The sequence below is a fragment of the Vollenhovia emeryi genome, unplaced genomic scaffold (assembly GCF_000949405.1).
Source record: "Vollenhovia emeryi isolate VEMERY1.0 unplaced genomic scaffold, V.emery_V1.0 DF939138.1, whole genome shotgun sequence".
Lineage (NCBI taxonomy): Eukaryota > Metazoa > Arthropoda > Insecta > Hymenoptera > Formicidae > Vollenhovia > Vollenhovia emeryi.
The window spans coordinates 66,064-89,255 of NW_011967228.1; the positions used below are offsets into that span (position 1 = coordinate 66,064).

A 23,192-nucleotide genomic window follows, 5' to 3' on the forward strand; every position below is an offset into this window, starting at 1 on the left:
AGGACATAGAGACAGTAGACACCGGAATTAAGTTGGCGCAAGTGGAGCAATTGTGGATTCTAATGGAGCAATTCGGGAGCAATCGTTTGAGCTAGCTGTTTTATACCAAAATATGAACTCTCAGCGCCAACTTAATTCCGGTACTAGAGACCAGTACGGGAATTTTGTAAGTTGCAATCGATGCTTTTCGGTATCGTTAACTAGCGACAGCCAACGGCGAGGACGATCTTCGAAAAGGAAAAGCGGTAAAACCTGGCGACTGGCGTTTGCGACTACTGCGAGCGCTGTTTGCGTTCATGCGATTGGTTACTTGCGACTAATGCAGAACGAGACCTTTACGGGGCTCGATCATAAATCTTTATCTCTAGCGTAGACTTGTCAAGAGCGAGAAGTTTCATTATCAAATTCAACATATTGTTCACTTTTCACGAGTTCACGCTTGACGAAAAGATTCGTGCTCGAGTCTCGGGACAACCGCCAAGCCGTTCAACGCTTATCCACCGAGTGCGCGCGCGATATATCGCCGTTTTCGGTGACACGGCGCACCTGCATTATGCGTCGCGCGCGGTCTCGATCGGTAAGAACGAGCGCGGGACCAACGGCAGTGTTGTGTGCTACGCTCGGGTGTACTTTTCTCTCCCTTTTTTCCGTCTCGGTATACGCGCGATCCGGTAGCGATCGCCCGCGTGCGCAGAAGGGAAAACAAATCTCCACCGGGACAAATGGTCACGCGGTGACGGTGACTCAGGCTCGTCGCGAGAGGCGACCCGCGCGAACAACGATCGGCGGCCCGCGCGTCAGGTGGTAACACGTCGCATCCGGAGCGCACGCACAGTGGACGGGTTTGGTCCGCCGAGTCTCGATGCCCCTCGCGGAACCGCCGACCCGTCTCGAATGACAGAACGAGACCGCGCGGACGAACCTAACCTCGAGGAGGAGCAGCGGACCGCTCTGGCGCGCAGGATCAGACACCGGTGAGTCGACGTCGCGGCCTCTGTTTTAGTTTCGCGCGCTCGCCCGGGGTCGGATCGCGGGGCGAACGGCGCCGCGACCCCTCCCGAAAACCGCCCGCGCCGCGACTCTCTCTCTTTCTCTCTCTCTCTGGTGCATTGACCACGCTCGCGAGCGCGGCGCGGATCGCGCGGACGTCACGCCGCGCGCGCGGGCCAATCGGCGCGGCCCGTGCGTCGCCTGACACTCCGCCCGGCCAATCGGCGCTTCTCCCTAATTTTTTGACAATCTCGCGTGGAATCTGCGGACCGCGCGACAGTCGCCGGATCCGTGCGCGATTCAAAATGCGACTTCGAGAGGGACGCCGCCGCCGGTGGGTCCTCGCCGCGACGAGGGAAAGCGGCGCTGAGGAGAGAAAGGAGCGTATGAATGCCGAGTCGAACGCCGTCCGTCCCGCTCCTGCACCCGCTCGCGTTTCTCCTCGTAGCGCAAAGCGGAGCGTACGGCAAGTCGAACGCCCTGCTGTCAAAACCCTGTTGACAGACGGTAAGCGTCATTTTCCGCGCGGAGGCGACCCGTGTCTTTCCACGCCGGGGCGGGAAACCTCCGCAAGAGTCTGGTTCTCAGTCGCGCGCCGTTACTTTTTATTACGCGCTCGTCTATCCTGGACTCTCGTCTTCGCGAGACCGCTCGCTCGCTCGAGAAGCTCGCGCTCCGCTCGCTCAATATAAACAAGAGCGCGCCCGCGCTTGCGGCCCGACGCGCCGTGCTTTTCCGACTGTCGCAAGTCCGCCTTGCTCGTGCACAGAAGGAAAACACGAGGGTGACGAGAGTGCGATTGATGCGCCCGGAGACCCTGAAGAGACGAAGAGAGCGCGAGAGGAAGCTCGGGGATCTCGACTTGTCAGAAGAAAAGTTTTCACGCACGATAGTATTGTATAAAATCGAGGGGTAAACCGCTGGGGGGCATCGTGGTGTACAGATTTGTGGCATTACTCGGCGTCACTAGGCATTTTTTGGCCTCAAGCCCAATGTCCACGGTGCTAGAACTTGGTCCAAGTTCTAGCATCGCGGATATTGGCCTTCAGGCCTTGCTGGGGCAAAAGATGTAAGATAATAAGGTAAAGGAATGCCCACTGGGTATCAGTGGACATTGGTGTGCACGATTTTGGTCAACGGTCTACTCCTCGTATAAAATCACAGTTGAAATATGTCCATACACATTTCTGCACTCGTTTGACCGGTATTCATTATAGCCTAACCGATTAATTATTACATGTCGCGTGAGAAATTGCTAACCGGGGAAGGATCGAAGGTGGACCGAGCCGGCATGCCCCGCGGCGATCGGCGACGTGATCGCCGCGTGGCCGGCGCGCGGCGACCCTTGCACCCACGTTCGGCGGACACGAACCGCATACGCCGCCCCCCGCGCCGCCACGAGCCGAGTGATGCACACAACTCCCGGCGAATCAGTGCAGCGCGCGCGCGACCCGGAGCGAATCGTCGCCGGTCGTCCTTCAGTACCCTGTCAGCGCGCGCGACTCTTCCACGCGGTCCCGCCGGCGTTGGCTCGCCTCGATCGCTCGCTCTGTACATGCCGCTTGACGCGGGGGTGGAGCAGGTGGTGGTGCCCAGGTGGAGAACGTGACCGGAATATGCTACGCCGTCTTCTGGACATCCTGTACGGTACTTGCTCCGCAATTCATATCGTATAGTCCCGCGTGTCTACGCACATCCCGTTTCTCTCTCTGTCTCTCTTTTCCTTGAAACAAGCCGCCACGGTAGCCACGGTGTGGGCGCTCTTTCTTCTTCTTCTTCTTCTTCTTCTTGGCCTTCTTTTCCTTCTCCGCTTTCACCCCTCGACGCGAAGGGAGCGATTTCCCAGCCGCGCCGCCCACCTGGCCAGGAGCTCCACGTCTCCGCGCGAGTACCCCCCTGGTGAGTAGCTTCTGGACCTTCCCCGGCGGGGAGGCGCCGTGGTCCAAGTCGCGCTGTGTCTTCAACGAGAAACGGCGTTTTCCACCCCGATCTCGGGCATGTACACGCGCCACTGTATTTTTGAAGGTAACGCCGAGGGCGCGTCGGAGCGAACGTCCTTCGGCACGGCGGGATCCAGCGAGGAGAGTCCAGCGCTCCGCGGCGTCGATTCCCCGAGGTATTCCGCTCGCGCGACCGAGATGTCGGAGACGACGCCGGTGAGCTTCGTCGTCGGGGAGCCCGAGCACGAGCCCGACCCGAATTGCGATACCGATCCTAGCGAGGTGCAGGAGAACGAGGATAGCTTCCCGGCCGACAGGAGCGTTCGCGGCAAGTTGCCGGCGCAGAGCAATGCCGCGACGGGACTGGTCGAGCGCCGCAGGCGGCTCAGGTGATTTTTGTTTCTTTTTTTTCCTTCCCTCTGCCCCCGTCGTCGGCAGGCAGCAGATAGCGATTCACGGTGTTCCACCCTCCTCCTCCCACGTCCACCCTCTGCGGATGAGAAAGAGAGAAGTCACGGCGCGCTCGAGGGATGAAACGCCAAGTCGGCGAGTCCCCCACCTACGTCAGGGGCCCGCGAGAAAACTGGGCTGCGCGTGACCCATTTCACCTCTGCGGCGTCCGCGCGCGACAATGAACGTTTGAATATTCGTTTGTCATACCGTTTAGTCGTTTTTCATATTGTATAGTTGCTTCCGTGCGGCTTATGTAATGGCGAATTCGGTTGCCTGCGCCGACGCTGGCACTGAGCGCGCGTCAAAAGACTAGTTCATAGTCACGTCCGAAAACTATCCAGCGAGAAAAATGATCCTTACGAATGCTAACAAGTATTTCAAGAGGTATTTAAGATGATTCTTGAATACTAGAATCGACAGGAACAAGCCTTAAGCCTGATAGTACATTCGTCGTACGACAACTGCAGGGTCGGGAAGTAACTCGTTACTTGTGACGAAGTTAAGTTAGAGGAAACTAGTTTTTGGTAACTCTAACTTAACTTACGACAAATGTAATATTAGGCCAAGTCCCAGTCTACAATAGGTGATTTAAGCCCTAAGCTTTAAGAAATTAGCCAATCACGGTCAAGTATGAGTAGAATACGCGACGTTGATTAGTCAATTTCTTAAGGCTTAGGGTTTGAATCTCTATTGTAGACTGGGACTAACGCGTTACTTTTCAGAATTGGTAACTAGTTACATCTTAGCAAAAAAAAACCTGTAACTAGATACTTTTATTAAGTAACTTTCTCAACTCTGGACAAATGTAATATTAGCCTTAGTGCGCACTCAGTGTGCACTGGTTCAAGCAACCGAATTCGCTATGAGAGCTGCGTTCGGAAACGTCACTCGAGTGCCCCACTGTATCATTTTGTTCTTGTTTACCATTTGGTAAGCACCAAAGATAAAATGATACACTAGGGCACTCAGGTGACGTTCCCGAACGCAGCCAAGATACCGACATTCCGCAGAAGCGCGCTTTTCGCGGGCGCTTTCCCTCGGAATCGTTATCAGGAAGCGTTTTTGCGTTTTCAAACTGTATATATGCGCAGATTAGCTCCTCTACACTGCGAGCTGCATGATTCCGACCTTACGCGGTTATCGCGGCTGGCTATCGCTTATTTAAAATACTTTCAAAGAGCCGATAACGCAAAAACTGTCTTTTTTTCGGTTCTTTTGCATTTCACACACGCGCACGCGCGTGCAACACACACACACACACGCACAAACGTTGTTCGCACACAGTTTACGTAAACGCGAGTTGGGCTAATTTGTCGTACGAATGCACGAATTTTTCAAGCGTGTCGGTTGGCTGCGGAATTGAAAAATCCTTGAGTGTTCTGGAAATTTTCTATTCTGCGGCCACTCGACACGATGGAAAATTTTGTCGTACGACAAATGTAATACCAGCCTAAAGGCCTGAGCAAAATGGCTGTCTTGTACTCTTAAGACATAAGATAGTTACTGTGCGTTACCTCAAGACAAAGGCTTAAAACACAAAACATTGTCTTAAGGCTATCTTAAGAGTATAAGACAGCCATTCTGCTCAGGCCCTTAGGCTGGTGGCGGAGAACAATCCGTAAACGCTCTGTCTTGAGCCGTAGACGTAAAGCAAGGTAGGGAACAACTTAAGTCGTATACATGATACAAGAGACTCACGATTTAAGTTTTTCTCTGCCTTGCCTTACGTCTACGATTAAGACAGTCTTGAGCTTTTGCGAATCGTTCTCTGTTACCAGCCTAAGGGCCTGAGCAGAAAAATTATTTTGTATTCTTAAGTCAGACAAGACAGTTATTGTGCGTTACTTTAAGACAAACATTTAAAACACGAAACATTGCCTTAAGCGTACAAGACAGCCATTCTGTTCAGGTTTTAACAAACAAGGTGTACGTAAATGTGACGTTATCGCGCAACCTTCGACCACCTTTCGCCACGTGATTGTACCACGGTGTCTTCCTTCGAGAATTGACTGAACGGCTCTCGTCTCTGCGCGCGACAATATATGATGTACGAAACATCGAATGCGTATAGCAAACGGTTGCGTAATGTGTTTTCACGCCGTCTCAATTTTAGAGCGTGTCGTAATTCGAAATCTTTACGTTGTTCTCGTGCGTGCTCGAACGTAAACGCGAATGCAGTTCTCGAGTACAAAATATCAAATGTAAACGGCGCAAAATTGGATCGCACGGGGGAGGAATATAATTAAGGGAGGGGGGGGGAAGAGGTGAAAGGCCTCTGAATTCCTTCGGCGCGTAATTGATGACGGTTGCTTTTCGCTCGACACGCGAGCGAGCTTAATAAGCAGATTTTGAAGCGTCGCGCGTCGAGCGCGTGATTGATACGATACGATATCGATACGCTGTATAAATATAATTTTCTAATCTCCCTCGCGCCGCTGTTACAGCAATGTTGTTTATTTTGATAAACAAATGTCGATGTAGGAAAGTGAACGAGATACGATACATCTTCCGAATTGCTGTGAAGGCTCCCGAAAAGAAATTATCAAGGAAGGAGAGAATGCCAATGTGAGCCACAAAATGAACAGACCTCAGTTCTCACAATATAATTCTTCGATTTCTATTTAATATATACGTTTCGACCCTTCTTCGGGTCTTCTTCAGTAACTACTTTATTATTAAGTTTGACTCGTTCTGATAATGCTATGTCACAGTCAGTTTAACAGCGTCGTCACGGACTCATCCCTAGTCGAGTTAATCAGTCCTCTTTATGTCAGGCATTTAGAGATTTACCGATTGACAAAATTAGAGGATTGACTTCGATGCTGCGCCGATCTATATTTGCGATTACGAGGTACACGTTTTGATTATGTTGCTTCCAGCTATAGATATATATATATATATATATATATATATATATATATATATTATACATTTGATTATACTTACACTTCTTTGTAGTTACTGAAGAAGACCCGAAGAAGGGTCGAAACGTATATATTAAATAGAAATCGAAGAATTATATTGTGAGAACTGAGGTCTGTTCATTTTGTGGCTCACATTGGCATTCTCTCCTTCCTTGATACGATACATCTTGTTTCGAAGTAAGTTTCGAAGACGCTTCGGTCTTATCTCCGTGCTTTCATAAGCACAATAACCGAAGGAGACTTGATTCACGCGGGAATCCGACCACGATGCCCTCTCGAATCAACGAGTACTTTTTCCCCGTACTCGAGAATAATAATATTTATTAAACCAGCGTACACAAAGCCAAGAAGTGGACTTGATTTACAATAACAAGCTCATCTTAAGGTCATTCGCCATTTTTCTGCCCGAAAAAGAGACGTATCAACAGGATCAGTGACATAAAATGGTTGAAACAATTTCATTAATGAATGAAAAACATCAGATAGTTGTCTTAATAATCTGGATATTTAGTTCTATGCTTAAGATGGTTCCTGCATAAACTGACCAAAAGTAGAAAAAAGTGAAATTTAAGTATGTTGTAGTTGTAAGTTTTATCGTATCAGTTGTTAATGAATTCCCTAAATTTTTAATGCAAAAATATCCATTCTTTTTTTCCTGTACTCATTTCCGCGTTGAAGGAAACTACATAAATGTTTAATGACCGAACGAGGCTGATTGCGAAACGCATACACGAGCAGAGTAGTGGGGTAGTGGGGATAAATAAATATTTAAACAAAAAAGACCGTCCTCGACTATAAAATCGCAAACTTTTTGCTTTCCGATTTGCCCCGAGATTGTCGCGACGTCCGTCCGCTTCAAAGCGCCGCGCCGTTTAGAAACCATCGCGTTTTTTTCAATCATAAATACGCAATCGGTGAAAAATTAGAAAGGCCCTGCATGCGCTTCTCTCTCTCTCTTCTCGAGCGTCACGCATACAAAAAAAGAGTAGGGGAATTCGCGTGTGCACGAGGAAGGAAAGTCGTTTGGATAATCGTCAAGAAACTCGCCAGTGAACGCTCGTCTTCCTCGACCGCTGACGGAACACTCGAAACGTCACGATAAAGTTTATTTCGTTCAATTTCCTTCACATAGAGGGAATTCCACGGTGCAGGACAGTTCGTAAAATTCTGTTGCACGCAATTGTGACTCGCAAGTATTTACGACAATGACGCGCGTCGTGGAATTAATTAATGTTTCGCATTTTAAAAAGTCCCATATTTTAAAAAGTCATCGTCGAAACGAGTGGTCGCAGCTCCGCCACTTGGTAGGCAAAAATCCCGCATTTTTTTGTCGTTGTCCAGTCCCCGGTAAAAAATTTTTTATGCACGCGTACGCACACAGAAAACAAATGCTGTTGAATAAAAAAAATTAAGTTGCTTGAATTTAACGTTGACGTCACGGGCTGCCACAAACATAAATAATTCACTCAATTGTATTTGCTATGGATTTTAATTTTAAGCATTGAACTAAATATCCAGATTATTAAGACAACTATGTTGTTTCAACAATTTTATTTCAAACATACTGATATTGTTGATACATTTTCTTTCCGTGCATGAATATATAGAGGAAAGTCCCCTATTATGAGGTAGGCTCCTAATATGAGATAGCGGGGTTTCTGTTAAATTAACAGACATAATTCGTCGATTCCCCCATGAATTTATTGCCCTTGGAGTAAGATTTGTTTTGTGCAAAAATTATCATTTGATTGTATAATCGTTGCGAAAAAGAATTTGGCATTGAATTTGGGTGTTGAAACCCTGCTATCCCGTAGTAGAAACCGATTTCACAACAGAGAACTTTCTTTTATTATATAAAATTATACATGAAATATGTCCATACATATTTTTACATTGTATATTTCTATATAATTCTACACAATTCTACACAGTTCTATGTAATTTTTTTGATAGATTTATACACGCTTTTATATAAAAATTTATTTAAAGGGAAAAATTGCTCATTTTTTATGTATATAACTTTGTACAATTATATACATATAATTATAAATGAGAAATTTTTCACATTAAACATTTTTTTCGTATGAAAGCATGTATAAATCTATAAAAGTATACAGAACTGTGTAGAATTAATGTATATTTTTATAGAATTCTATATATTTATTCACGTTCCTGCATGAAAAATGTTTTACCGGGCTCCGCAGATATCTCCAAACGAGATAATTTGTTTGTTCCCACGTTTATACATTATCACATCCTTCATTATGATTATCTTCTTTTTTTAACGTTCGTTTTAATTGGCCTCTTTTGCGACGTACCACGCAACGAAAAGCCCTCGACATGAGAATGACGAGCTTTTGGTGCTTTATGTCGACGTGCCGACGTGCCGACGTGGTAAACGTTAAAGTTGATTTGCAAGATTATTTGACACCTCGGATTAAACGAAATAAAATAACTACAAGCTGTTCCGTGGACGATTGTAGCGTTGAGCTACTCGATTCTTGTCCTAAACTTCGCAGTCGCGCGCATGTAGTTGTTTCCGCCATTTTGAATTTTACAAACATTTAAAATCGAGACTCGCACGATGAAGCGGGGAAAAACAGTCGTCTTGTTAGAAATCACACGGAAGTATCCGAGCCAGAAGAGCTCGGATAATCCGTCGACTCGTGTCTCCGAAATGAGCACGGCGAGAGACGGCGAGGAAAATGCCGAAGAGAAGCATTTATCGGTCTTAAGATTAACGTAAGTTTTACTTTGCGGATATATAGAGATACCTTGAATAATTCGCAGACATTGATCGCAGAGAAAATTTCTTTTAAAATGTTTCCTAAAAATATTGTAATCGCGGGACTACGCGGCATTTCAAGGAGTTTATGAGAGCGTTTTGAAAGTTTACCATACATTTCACTAGTAAAATGTATGGTAAGGCAAACTTTCCAAAAGTTCTCATAAAATTCTTCGAAGTGCCGTGAGGTCACACGATTACATGACTTTTGGGATAAATTTTAGGAGAAAATTCTCTCCGTGTAACATCAATAATATCAATAATGAATACTCATGAACGCGTATATGGTTCGACAGACCCAGCATGTCGCAGGGCACGGTGATGATCCAGATGCAAAGTCGGCTCCATGAGAAGGACTTCACCGTTGCGACTCCCGAAGAGTTTGTCCGTCGCTTCGGAGGCACTAAAGTTATCAACAAGGTAAGCGTTCGCTTCGAGCTCAGACGAATGGTTGATGGACCGATCTTTGCATTGTGGACCCTCGTTTCGTAGGTGCTGATCGCCAACAATGGTATCGCGGCAGTTAAATGCATGCGGTCGGTTCGACGCTGGTCGTACGAGATGTTCAAAAACGAGAGAGCCGTGCGCTTCGTGGTGATGGTCACGCCAGAAGATTTGAAGGCGAATGCGGAATACATTAAAATGGCAGACCAGTACGTGCCTGTGCCGGGCGGGTCCAACAACAACAATTACGCCAATGTGGAGCTGATCATCGACATCGCGATACGTACCCAAGTCCACGCGGTTTGGGCCGGATGGGGCCACGCTTCGGAAAACCCTAAGCTTCCGGAGCTGCTCCACAAAAATAACATCTGCTTCATTGGTACGAGTAACACGAAAAGTTAGATTAACATGTTAAAGAAAACGAAATATATGTACGCATAATTTGCGTTTCTCCGGCTGTTATTTGGCCAATGTTGTCGATAAAAATCGACAAGATTATCGCGACAGCATTTTAGAATCAATATTCATTAATTAAACCCTGGCTGAGCTATTATTTTTTGCAATATATTTAAAATTAAAATTATTTTGACACTAACACCCTGTCTTGGCTCTTACTCCTTTATTACTTCGTATTTGCGTTTTCACGTTAGAGCCTTATGAATTTTATTACTCATAAATTTCGATGCGCTCTTACATTCTCATGTTTTTACATTGTTCGGCAGGACCGTCCGAGAAAGCCATGTGGGCTTTAGGTGACAAGATCGCATCCAGCATAGTCGCTCAAACCGCGGACGTGCCGACGCTGCCCTGGTCGGGGTCGGAGTTGACGGCGCAATACAGCGGGAAGAAAATCAAGATATCGTCGGAACTTTTTAAAAAGGGATGCGTCGCCACCGTGGAGGAGTGTCTGGCAGCGGCCAACAAGATCGGCTTCCCGGTTATGGTAAAGGCAAGCGAAGGTGGTGGTGGTAAAGGAATCAGGAAGGTTGAAAACGCCGAGGAATTACCCGCTTTGTTTAGGTAAGGTCCAAAATTCCGCTCCAAAAAAAAAGACTAATTCCACGGCACTGTGTAAATCCATTTTCATCGCAAGATTTTCTGACATTTAGGCAAGTTCAGATCGAAATACCCGGTTCGCCGATATTCATTATGAAACTGGCCAAATGCGCTCGCCACCTGGAGGTACAATTACTGGCCGACAATTACGGTAACGCGATATCGTTGTTCGGGCGCGACTGCTCTATTCAGAGGAGACATCAGAAGATCATCGAGGAGGCACCTGCCGTGATCGCCCAGCCAGAGATTTTCGAAGAGATGGAAAAAGTAAATATCACAATAATTACATCCTTGACGACGCTGTTACTGACCGCGTATTAACAATCTACTATCGAACGACAGGCCGCTGTGAGATTAGCAAAAATGGTGGGATACGTTAGCGCGGGTACCGTCGAGTATCTGTACGACACATCGGGCCGGTATTATTTCTTGGAGCTGAATCCACGTCTTCAAGTGGAACATCCTTGTACCGAGATGGTATCGGATGTGAACCTACCGGCCGCCCAACTGCAGATAGCCATGGGTTTACCGTTGCATCACATCAAAGATATACGCCTTTTGTATGGTGAAAGCCCCTGGGGGAACAATCCCATCGATTTCGACCAGCCGCGTCATAAAGCTCAACCGTGGGGCCACGTTATCGCGGCTAGAATCACCAGTGAAAATCCTGACGAAGGTGAGATTGCTTTTTACCGCAAAAGCTCCAATTTTGTAGAGAAATGATATAATTCGCTTGGATCGCTTTAGGCTTCAAGCCGAGTTCCGGCACGGTGCAGGAGTTGAATTTCCGATCGTCCAAGAACGTGTGGGGCTACTTCTCGGTTGGAGCGTCGGGAGGACTCCACGAGTTCGCGGATTCTCAATTTGGCCATTGCTTCTCTTGGGGCGAGGATCGTAATCAAGCTAGAGAGAATTTAGTCGTAGCTCTAAAAGAATTGAGCATCAGAGGCGATTTTAGGACAACGGTCGAGTACCTTATCACCTTGCTGGAGACCGAATCCTTTCAGCAGAACAATATAGATACCGCTTGGCTCGATTTGCTGATCTCCGAACGTGTGCGAAGCGACAAACCAGACGTCTTGTTAGCCGTCACCTGTGGAGCGCTTCATATTGCCGATAGAGCGATTACGGCTGCTTTTACTGGCTTTCAAACCGCCTTGGAAAAAGGCCAGGTTCAGGCCAGCAACGACTTGGATAACGTCGTTGACGTAAGTTCTTGATGTTGGTCGAACAATTTGGAACTGATTCCACATATTATGGACTATACTTTCCTCTTATCTTTATTCTTTTTTATTATATCACGTATTGCAGGTGGAGCTTATTAACGACGGATACAAATATAAAGTACGGGCTGCCATGTGCGGTCCCAATACCTATTTCCTCGTGATGAACGGTTCTTTCAAAGAGATCGAAATCCATCGCATGTCGGACGGAGGATTGCTGCTTTCGCTGGACGGTGCCAGTTTCACGACTTACATGCGCGAAGAGGTGGATCGTTATAGAGTTATCATTGGAAACCAGACGTGCGTTTTCGAGAAGGACAACGATCCATCCTTACTAAGATCACCGTCGGCCGGCAAGTTAATCAATTTCTTGGTCGAGGACGGCGGCCACGTCAACGGCGGTCGAGCGTACGCCGAAATCGAAGTGATGAAGATGGTCATGACCGTCACCGCTAGCGAGGCGGGGAGCGTTTTTTACGTCAAGAGGCCGGGTGCTGTGTTAGATGCCGGCACATTAATCGCGCATCTTGAACTGGACGATCCGACATTGGTGACGAAGGCGCAAGACTACACGGGGCAATTCCCCGCGGCAGCAACATCGGCCATACCGGAAAAGCTGAATTACCTTCACACCAAGTATCGAAATGCTTTGGAGAATACATTGGCCGGCTATTGCCTGCCCGATCCGTATCACTTGCCGCGTCTACGCGAGCTAATCGAGAAGTTTATGTTTTCGTTACGCGACCCTAACTTACCGTTGTTGGAACTGCAGGAGGTGATCGCGACGATATCCGGCAGGATCCCCGTCTCTGTGGAGAAGAAGATTCGTAAACTGATGTCTCTGTACGAGCGCAACATCACGTCGATCTTAGCTCAATTTCCCAGTCAGCAGATTGCCGCCGTGATTGACGGGCACGCGGCGACTTTGTCCAAGCGGGCCGATCGAGACGTGTTCTTTCTGACCACTCAAGCCATCGTGCAACTGGTACAAAGATACCGGAATGGTATACGCGGCCGAATGAAGACCGCCGTGCACGAGCTTCTTCGACAGTATTACACGGTCGAGAGCCAATTCCAACAAGGTCATTACGACAAGTGCGTTTCCGCCCTGATAGAAAAGTACAAGGACGACGTGGCCACGGTGACCGGTACGATTTTCAGTCACAATCAAGTGACGAAGAAGAACGTCCTAGTCACTATGCTGATCGACCATCTGTGGGCGAACGAGCCCGGTCTCACGGACGAGCTTTCGAGCACGCTGACGGAACTGACCAGCCTGAATCGCACGGAGCATAGCCGCGTCGCGCTGAGAGCCAGGCAGGTGTTGATCGCCGCCCATCAACCCGCGTATGAGCTCAGGCACAATCAGATGGAGTCCATATTCCTTTCCGCGGTAGACATGTACGGGCACGACTTCCATCCGGAGAATCTGCAGAAACTCATCCTTTCGGAAACGTCCATCTTCGACATACTTCACGACTTCTTTTATCATGCGAATCGCGTGGTGTGCAACGCAGCCCTGGAAGTCTACGTGCGACGGGCCTACATCAGTTACGAGCTGACGTGTTTGGAACACTTGGAGCTGTCCGGCGAGGTCCCACTGGTGTATTTCCAATTTGTTTTACCGAGCAATCATCCTAATCGTCAGAATCAGTCCCTGGTGGATCACAGAGCCGGCGCGATGGCGGCCTTTCAGGATCTCGATCAGTTCAGCCAGTACGCGGACGAGATCTTGGACTTGCTGGAGGATCGGTCGGGCCCCATACCGATAGTGTCGGCGAAACTGTTGGACGCGATGGAAGCCGCCGGTAGCGAATCGCGGCACAGTACGTCGATCAATGTCTCCCTGAGCGCCGACACGACAGCCGCGACGACAGCGACGACCACCAGCGACAAATCCGCCGAGCCGGTTCACATATTGAGCATCGCGGTTAGAGAGACTGGCACCGAGGACGTCGTCATGGCCAAGATGTTTGGCGACTGGTGCGCAAATAACAAGGACGAGCTGATATCCCGCGGCATCCGCAGAGTCACGTTCGCCGCGCTCAAGAGGAGGCTGTTTCCCAAGTTCTTCACCTTCCGCCAGCGAGAGGGCTTTGTCGAGGACAGAATCTACCGGCACCTCGAGCCCGGCTGCGCCTTCCAATTGGAATTGAATCGCATGCGAACCTACGATCTCGAGGCGCTCCCGACGTCCAACCAAAAGATGCATCTGTACCTCGGGCAAGCCAAGGTTGCCAAGGGCCAGCAAGTGACGGATTATCGCTTCTTCATCCGCTCGATCATCCGACATTCCGATCTGATCACGAAGGAGGCCAGCTTCGATTACCTTCACAATGAGGGCGAGCGCGTCCTGCTCGAGGCCATGGACGAGCTGGAGGTCGCGTTCTCGCATCCTCTCGCCAAGCGCACCGAGTGCAATCACATCTTCCTCAACTTTGTGCCCACGGTTATCATGGACCCCAGCAGAATAGAGGAGAGCGTAACGAGCATGGTGCTGCGATACGGGCCGAGATTGTGGAAGCTGCGCGTACGCCAGGCGGAGATAAAGATGACCATACGGCCCGCGCCGGGGAAACCGACCTCGAACGTGCGTCTGTGTATCGCCAACGACAGTGGCTACAGCATCGACTTGCATCTCTACACGGAGGCCACCGACCCCAAGACGGGCATCATTCGCTTCGAATCCTATCCGTCCACTACGACGAACGCGGCCAACTGGAGACCGGGTCCTATGCACGGCTTACCGATCTCCACGCCGTACCTGACAAAAGATTACCTCCAGGCGAAGAGATTCCAGGCGCAGAGCGCCGGCACGACGTACGTCTACGATTTGCCGGATATGTTCCGGCAGCAGCTCGAGAAACTCTGGCAGAGACACGTTGAGGAGAGGCCGCCGAGCGAGGGCCAGAGCCCGATTCCCAATCCGGTGATTGACATCGTGGAGCTGGTGTTGGAGGGAGAGCAGTTGGTCGAGCAGAAGCGGCTGCCGGGCGAGAACGACGTCGGCATGGTAGCATGGCGGTTGACCCTGTATACTCCGGAGTATCCGAACGGCAGAGACATCATACTCATTGCCAACGATCTGACGTACCTGATAGGCTCGTTCGGAATGCGCGAGGACCTGGTGTTTTGCAGAGCCTCCGAGAGAGCGAGGCAGCTCGGGTGTCCGCGCATATACTTCGCCGCCAATTCGGGAGCGCGTATCGGCCTGGCCGAGGAGGTGAAGGCGCTCTTCAGGATCGCGTGGGAGGACGAGAACGAGCCGGAGAAGGGCTTCAGATACATCTACCTCACGCCGGACGATTACGCGCGCCTGGCGCCCTTCAACTCGGTCAAGACCTCGCTGATCGAGGACCCTGCGGGCGAATCGCGTTACAAGATCACGGACATCATCGGCAAGGGCGACGATCTGGGAGTCGAGAACTTGAAGTACGCTGGCCTGATCGCGGGAGAGACGTCGAAAGCTTACGCTGAAACGATCACAATCTCCATAGTGTCGTGCCGCGCGATCGGTATCGGCTCCTATCTGGTGCGTCTCGGTCAGAGGGTGATCCAGATCGAAAATTCGCACATAATCCTAACCGGTTACAAAGCGCTGAACGCCGTGCTGGGTCGCGAGGTTTACGCCAGCAACAATCAGCTGGGCGGCACGCAGATCATGCACAACAACGGGGTGTCTCACGCGACCGACCCTCGGGATCTGGACGGAGTGGCGACCGCCCTCAAATGGCTGAGTTACTTTCCTAAGAATAAAGGCGCCCTGTTGCCGATGCTGTTGCCCATCGCCGACCCGATCGATCGAGAGATCGCTTACGTCCCCACGAAAGCGGCCTACGATCCGAGATGGATGCTGGAGGGCAGAATTTGTACCGAGTCGAACGTTTGGGAAAGCGGCTTCTTCGACCGCGGCTCTTGGCACGTGAGTTTCGTTCTTTCCTTCTCTCGTTTTTACAGCAATTCGATGGTAAACTGTAAACCGCTCTTGTCTCGTGGAACAGGAAATAATGAGGCCATGGGCGCAAACGGTGGTGACGGGACGAGCCAGGCTCGGTGGCATACCGTGCGGCGTCATCGCTGTCGAAACGAGGACCGTCGAGCTACACTTGCCGGCCGACCCTGCCAATTTAGACTCGGAGGCGAAGACGATATCTCAAGCGGGACAAGTCTGGTTTCCGGACAGCGCGTACAAAACCGCCCAGGCTATTCAAGATTTCGGAAAGGAGGAGTTGCCGTTGTTTATCTTCGCTAATTGGAGAGGCTTCTCCGGCGGCATGAAAGGTGAGCTCGATCGCCGAGCCCGGTCGACCGCTGTTTCAGTTTCGCTAATCTAATCTCGGTTGTTCTCGCTTGCAGACATGTACGAGCAGGTCGTCAAGTTTGGCGCGTACATCGTGGACGGATTGCGGCTGTATTGCAGACCGGTAATCGTTTATATACCACCGAACGGAGAACTCAGGGGCGGCGCTTGGGCGGTAGTTGATCCTACGATAAATCCTCGTTTTATGGAGATGTTTGCCGACAACACCAGCAAAGGTGGCGTCCTGGAAGCCGACGCTATGGTGGAAATCAAATTTCGCAACAAGGACCTCGTGAAGACCATGCACAGGGTTGATCTCGTTATAGCGAAGTTAAAAGTACGTGAGCGACTTCTTCCCTTAAATCAAGCTCCCGATATGTTTATTCAATAATCCGCGGGTGTTTTCTAGGAAAAATTGTCGACCGCAAGCACGGCGGAGGAACGAGCCGAGATCGAGGCGCAGATTCGCAAGCGCGAGCAGAATTTAGAGCCAATGTATCGTCAAGTCGCCGTCCATTTCGCCGATCTGCACGACACGCCGGAGAGAATGTTGGAGAAGAATACGATTAACGAGATAATACCGTGGAAAAAGGCGCGCCGGCTGTTTTACTGGCGATTACGACGAAGGCTTTCCGAGGAAGAGATCAAGAGCGAGATCTTGTCGACGCAGCCCAGCTTCGACGTCCGACAAGTGGAAGCGATGCTTCGGCGCTGGTTCATCGAGGACAAGGGGGCGACGGAGTCATACTTGTGGGATCAAGACGAAGCCGCGGCTTGTTGGCTGGAGGCGCAACGTAAAACCGACGACAGTGTTGTATCGCGTAATATAATGTGCGTGAAGAAAGACGCGGTAGTAACGCGTATCAAGGAGGCTTTAGAAAACTATCCGGAAATAAGATTGAACGTGGTGCTGGAGATTGCGCACAGATTGCAGCCGACCGAGCGTGCGGAACTGCAAAGAACGTTATCGCAGTTAGAGACAACAGGGCAGGAACATCATAAAGACACGAGCGTTTCGTCCTGAGTGCATTTCGTATAAGCGTACCTGCTCCGTGCTACGTATTCATTCCAATTTGTTAATATTTAAAATAAATATTAATTTAAATGCGCATCAATAGTACAATTCATCATCAAAGATATATAATTATTCATATCAATCTAAATATGCCGTGGTATTAAGGGTTAATAACTGAATAGGATATTTCGCGAGGATTTAAAACGTTTCGTAGAATTTAACTTTTTCAAATTTCGACTGCAATTTCGGACACGACCATCGGTTTTTTTTTGACATTCAATGTTGGGGTGGTGTCCCAATGGTTCAAGTTTTAATAAAGTTGATAATTTAAGGAATTCGAAAACACTAGGCGAGTGTCCGACTAGCTTGTTAAATGACGTTTTCGTAATCTGTACAAAGTGTTTCGATGTTCGAAGATATGTATTTATGACAAAAATAGAAAGACACGTTACTGTCGTTTCGTGACGAGCTTGTGGATTATGAATTGTGAATACAAAGAGATGTATACCCAAAATATCGCACGTTCCTTCAGTTACGAACTCCTTGAATTCCAATACGATTCTCTCGTAGGAGAATCTATCGCAGATTATACTGTTTCTTTATCGTGACCGTTGAACTTTCTGAAATTAGACATCCGACTGCAAATCTGAATATTTAAGTTAAATTAAGTTAAAATAAATTATTATACCTGCAAGTTAATTCAAATGCAAGATCAAGAGTAAATTGTTTATTTGTAACAATTTGTAACGTGCCATTTTGGAGAATATCTTTTAATCTTCAATATTTCACAAGGCATTTCATAAATGCTCGATTAACGGTAAGACACGCCTCAGTGGGACATTCTGCATTGTATATCTGAAAGAACATGCGTTGTTAAGAGTACGGTATTCTGTATATAATTGTATACAGACACGCGCAAATATATAAAATGTATATTTATTTTTCGAAGGAAAACATTGTAGGAGACTTTAACATAGATGAACAATATGCTTGCACAACTGCCGCATTTAAATAACATCTCACGACAGACGCAAAAATGTATACATTTGTGTGTATAACGTTAATTTCTTCTCTTTCTACTAATTGTTTTTCTCTACGTTTTGCGGAAGATGTACACTTTTCTTTTTCAAACACTATCACATACTTTATAAGAAGTGCGGTCGAGGCACCGCAATTGAAATTTGTAACAGACAACTTATGGGATCGTATGCATTTACACATTTATTCGGTCTAATCGACGTCACACGCATTCTTTGGTACAGACAATACTCACTAGCATGTTCCATCATGGCAGATGATAGACACGCACGCACACGCTCTCACTCCTAAATCTTTTATACATCTCGTTTGTAAAATTACTATGTAAACTGTATATCATGTACATTCGAGAGAGAATTTCTCATAAAAAATTATAAAATTTCACACAATTCTCAAACTTATGTAGAAGAGCGTTTTCAAAAAACTGGTATTTGGCTCCGATGTACATCCGTTAGGTCATCATCTAAAGTAAGCAATACCATAAACGAAAAGAACATTGCTAATGCAGAGAGAAAGTGCCAGATATCGTGGGAGTCAAAAAAGTTCAGTAACGCGCAGGGTTTATTATACAGGCGGGATTGGGCCGGTGTGAGAGCCCAAGAAATCGTTTTATTCACGAAGAAGTACAAGGCTGCCCCCCAAAACAGCATGGATAGAAAGATATAAATCGCAGGCATAAAAAGAATCCGTTCCCTGTGGCAAAGCTGGAAACAAGATTTTCGTATTAACGCAAATTAAAAGTACTTTCTGCTTTCTTACCACTGACCACGAAAAAGAGAGAAGGAAAGGAGGAACGTACGTACCTTCATCATTATGTAAAAGAACGTGTATAAAATTAAATTGGACATCAATATTGCCAGTAAAAACGTAGCGAAGTTGCCTCGCTGATACATATTTCCGAACACCGCGAGACCGACGTTGCACAGGTTCGCCAGCACGAGCATTATGAACCTCGCGGGATAATACGGTCGAAGTAAATGCCATATACCGCAGCGTGCCTCGTGCTTGAATCTCTGCAAGATATACCAATACCTCGCCAATGCCTCGCGACTTTGATATTAAATAGATTTACCGTACCTGTATTACTCTCTTGAAAACGCTCCTGTCGAATTTGCATCGTCCCATGTAATATATTTGCACAGTCAGAAAGAAGCAGATCAGTAGATGCAGGATGGAGAATATTATCAGAAAAGACTTGGAGCCATTCAGGACGCCGATCAGTCCTGCGAATATTATAACGGCCAACATTCCAAACGTTACCGGCGCTCTAGCGTTTATGTCGGGATGGCGATTTTGATAAATCTTGATCATGCAGAGCACCGCGATCACGTACATGAAGCTGGTATCTGGAAAGCGATTGTGCGAATTTATGAAATTGAAGACAATATACTTTGCGATTGACGTTTTACTTACCAAATTGAAAATTACTACGGCTAGGGCATACGTGGTAACTCGCCGACAATATACCTTCCATTATCAACGCTGTGCCCATTGCGTAAAACAGACCGTAGTGTTGCGGTATGCCGTAGCACTTGGCATTCTCCTTGTCCGGCTCGTTGTGCTCTCGGGAGTAAGTCAGAAATATGAACAGTAAACCCAGCATAACGTATCCGAAGTTCGAGAACACGTGATTGAAATCGGACAGCAGCCCCAGCGGATGGGCGCACAGAAAGTTGTAATAGCACATATCTTGATTCCCGGTTGTATGGAGCACACGCTGGTACGTCACCGCCAGTTGCACGACCGGCAGGGTATAGAATACCGCGACGGTCGCCAAGTAATATAAATACAAACGAGATTTGTGTCGCAATATTCTCGGTTCCTTGCGAGCGAGATCGCAAACCGAGAGGATTACCTTCGATCGTATTACGTCCTTGTCGGAGAGAGCGTCTACCATTAGATCTATGTCGTCCTCGTCCAGGGACGAGTCCTCTTCCACGGAGTCCCACTGTTTCGGACTGTTCTGAAGCATTCCGATGTCAAGCGTTGCATTATTATAAACATACTGTGCAAAAGACTCGGGACGACTTTGTACATCAAGTCCAAGTCACTTTAACGTTCATTAGTTACCTCCTCCACCATCGACGGACTCGGCACGTGCTCGTTAACGTCTCGGCTCTGCTCGTTGATCGGCTCTTGCGTCGCGAGTTTCTTGTTCTCTCTGATATTGAACACTATTACGGCCGTTATGTATGAGACACAGAAACCTAATACAATCGCCGCCGCCGACCCCGACGCAACGACGTAGTCCCGTTTGGTAATGGTAGGATTCACGATTAATGTAACGTTTTTAGTGCGAAGGGGATTACTACTGGATAACCCATTGCAGTCGGTGTCCTCCCCTTTGACGACGAGTACAACGAAGAATCCCAACGGATAAGCCTCCCTCTGAGACAAGTATTGCAAGTGTTTTGTTGTAACGATTTATGTACATTGTAAAGCCCGTATTAGACTGCGGATTGAGTTTGAGATTAGATTGAAATTTGAGCAATCAGAATAAAGTTTACTAATATCAAGTTTAATGAATTTTACTATGACTGGTCAAGTCTCAATCTCAATCCATAGTCTGATACGGGCTTAACGAATGCTGTTGCATTTATGATAGCATATTGGAACAACTTTGTTACATTATGTGTATATGTAAAATACATGAATCCTACGAAAGATTATTTTAATACAGCGTCGCTTACCGGTACTGTGATGCCGCCTCTTCTGCTTATAGTCTGCCAGTGTCCAGAAAACTCGATGTTTCGTTCCAAGTCGAATACAGGGCACTGAGGGGAAAAACGACGATTCGTAAGTGACCGATTCTATCGAGAACTGCGTCGCGACTCACCGATGTATTTTGTATCGACACCGTCATGCAGACGTCATTGTCGGATTCGACGCGAACAATAACCGAGGAGTTCTCCTGTTTCGAGAATATGTAGCCGTAATATATGGGCTCGGATGGGGAGATCTGCACCTCTACTTTCTTTTCAGAACTGCGAAAGATCAAACGCGAAAATGCGTGTGAGCTGCGTCCTCTCGACAATCCTGGGGAGTCAATTCTGTATCTTGCAACACAGTGAAAATGCTAAAAGTGAACGGCTTTGTCTCTTGTTTAAAGAGACAACTAGCATTTTCACTATAGTGTGAGATACAGAATTGACCGTCTGTGCTCGCGCGGCGATACGTACCTTAAATAAAAGTCTCTGACTTCAACCACGCTGATGCCGAAGAAGACATTGTCGCGACTGGCCGTGGAGATACCGACGATAACGTAGTCCTCGTCGTCTTGTGCGTATCGATAATATTTCGTGGAACACAGAGTACGACTAGTCTTGTTATATATTACAGTGTCCAAGTCCACGCCGTTGACGAGCAGAGGTATTTGCCAGGATAGAATGCCCGTTGTCTGGCGCACTACTATTATCAACGGCAAGCTGTGGGTCGCGTTGCTTTCAATCTTGAGTCTCGCGGTTTCCAAGGACATCTACGAGCACACAATTGGATACATAGTTTCACTCGACAAGCGCCACTCGTGAATTACTTTCATCGGGGCTTACATTGCTGGCGGGATACAGAAACACGTATTCGACCGTGGCGTTGGTCACGTTGCTGTAATTCTTTTCGTACTCAGCCCGGATGACGATCGGAGAGAAAGATGGGGATGCCGGGGTCGAAGCGGCGGTCCTCGCGGCGTCAACCAGCAGCGCCAAAGCGATCAGTCTCCAAGCGTGTTGCATCTCCATCGTGATTTTGCTGGAGAAGAGACGAAATGGTTTCAACAAACTCGGCAGACTGTATCTTGGTGACGTATATCCATGTATAAAAAAAAAAATACATGACGTAAGAGATACACATGTTGCTCAATAGATATGTATATATAATATAAAAAATATATGGTGCGAGAGATAGATGATGTTTACTCAACACCAGTGTTGGTGTTGACGTAGCGATAAGCCGGAAGGTAGCTCGATAGGATATTGGAGCAAGGATGGGCGAGAGGATAAGTTACCCAAGCTGACACTGTTCACAGTGTGCCTTCCCGTTTCAGTCGACACAAAGGAGGCAAAAGTCTTTTTCTCTCCTCGCTACAAGCAGTGCCGCTTTCATTATTGCGCGGCGCATGTATACGCGAGCCTCGGTGATTTGTGGCAATTAACAGAGGTCGAGATACAAATTCATACCTTGTTTATATCTATTGGCTTGTCATTCCAAGCAGATGTCAAGCGCTGGAGCAATTTCGAGCGCACTGGGAACAGCGTTTAGTTTTATTTCACGCCTTTGCTGCTCGTAAATTCCCGTCGTGCCAGAAACGCAAGACCAAAACGTTCCAACTTGCTCGTCAGACACATCGTCCCGCACAACTACGGCTGCTACGCGTTTGACACGTTGTGAGCTATGACACATCACATATACATATAAGTATAATAGCGTGACGTATGTATGCACTAGTAGGAAAGCGCTCGACCACAGTATGTACATACGTGTAGCACGTGGTGAATATTCGAATCTTTTTCTATTTATTAAAAAGTCTAAACACGCTACAGTATTGCTGCATTGCTCCTTATGAACTAAGTCCAGAACGCCAGATTCGAAATTTACTTAACCAATTTGTTGCGAACCTCCTGGCGGAAATCCAACGTAACCTGTACATCATTTTACATTATCAAAATTTTCCCTCTCTTGACGCTGCGTCAGTGCTTGAAATTAAGTTTAAATGCCTGCAATTTACAAAATACGAAAACCCGGAAAACATTTTAATTTGACATTTGCCCACGGTCGACAAAAAGGATAGCGATTGTACCGACCGCGCGAAAGTAACGAACTTTGATTTATTTTTTATTGTAGTATAAGCCCGAGCGGAAATAGAATCAGTTGTGTAATTAGAGAATACAATTCGGCAAAATTATAATTTCCAAAAATCGTCAAAATATTCTGTGTGATCGGATAGGAATTGGATTAGTTAAAATTTCGATAATTATGGCTCCTCGAATTTTTAGTATTCGTAGTCTACAGAACAGTCGAAATTGAATATT

The 23,192-nt window shown here is 47.5% G+C and overlaps 2 protein-coding genes across 6 annotated transcripts; one reads left to right on the top strand and one right to left on the bottom strand.

Annotated features, from left to right (window-relative positions):
• Positions 1–430: 430 nt before the first annotated feature.
• On the top strand, positions 431–17,644 carry LOC105567333 (acetyl-CoA carboxylase). 5 transcript variants are annotated; one of them, XM_012022121.1, is made up of 12 exons: positions 2,332–2,637; positions 3,016–3,319; positions 9,389–9,512; positions 9,585–9,915; positions 10,259–10,556; positions 10,646–10,859; positions 10,935–11,268; positions 11,340–11,800; positions 11,904–15,737; positions 15,817–16,096; positions 16,172–16,452; positions 16,525–17,644. In XM_012022121.1, exons 1-12 carry the CDS (start codon positions 2,400–2,402, stop codon positions 17,137–17,139), a joined length of 7,314 nt encoding a protein of 2,437 aa, XP_011877511.1. In that variant the 5' UTR covers positions 2,332–2,399; the 3' UTR covers positions 17,140–17,644. The 5 variants fall into 5 exon arrangements, with proteins under 5 accessions (XP_011877515.1, XP_011877511.1, XP_011877513.1 ...); XM_012022123.1 differs by having other exon boundaries at positions 2,334–2,889; XM_012022125.1 differs by lacking the exons at positions 2,332–2,637; positions 3,016–3,319 and adding an exon at positions 431–974.
• Positions 17,645–18,050: 406 nt separating this feature from the next.
• LOC105567332 (SID1 transmembrane family member 1-like) lies at positions 18,051–22,819 on the bottom strand. Its single transcript, XM_012022120.1, has 11 exons — positions 22,641–22,819; positions 22,341–22,552; positions 21,717–21,912; positions 21,348–21,643; positions 21,005–21,152; positions 20,859–20,942; positions 20,239–20,556; positions 19,582–20,131; positions 19,246–19,514; positions 18,972–19,181; positions 18,051–18,872 (listed from the first exon to the last, which is right to left on the bottom strand). The coding sequence occupies exons 3-11, from the start codon at positions 21,900–21,902 to the stop codon at positions 18,585–18,587; spliced, it is 2,349 nt and encodes a 782-aa protein (XP_011877510.1). The 5' UTR covers positions 21,903–21,912; positions 22,341–22,552; positions 22,641–22,819; the 3' UTR covers positions 18,051–18,584.
• Positions 22,820–23,192: the final 373 nt, after the last annotated feature.

What these genes read in the sequence shown, in the direction of transcription:
- LOC105567333 (XM_012022121.1), top strand. Translation starts at nt 2,400, where the DNA reads ATGCACACAACTCCCGGCGAATCAGTGCAGCGCGCGCGCGACCCGGAG. An exon ending in AAATAACATCTGCTTCATTG is followed by an intron (nt 9,916 to 10,258) that starts GTACGAGTAACA and finishes ATTGTTCGGCAG; the next exon opens with GACCGTCCGAGAAAGCCATG. An exon ending in GAATTACCCGCTTTGTTTAG is followed by an intron (nt 10,557 to 10,645) that starts GTAAGGTCCAAA and finishes TCTGACATTTAG; the next exon opens with GCAAGTTCAGATCGAAATAC.
- LOC105567332 (XM_012022120.1), bottom strand. Translation starts at nt 21,902, where the DNA reads ATGGAGATGCAACACGCTTGGAGACTGATCGCTTTGGCGCTGCTGGTT. An exon ending in GAGGCGGCATCACAGTACCG is followed by an intron (nt 20,557 to 20,858) that starts GTAAGCGACGCT and finishes TACTTGTCTCAG; the next exon opens with AGGGAGGCTTATCCGTTGGG. An exon ending in TTTTCAAGAGAGTAATACAG is followed by an intron (nt 19,182 to 19,245) that starts GTACGGTAAATC and finishes TATATCTTGCAG; the next exon opens with AGATTCAAGCACGAGGCACG.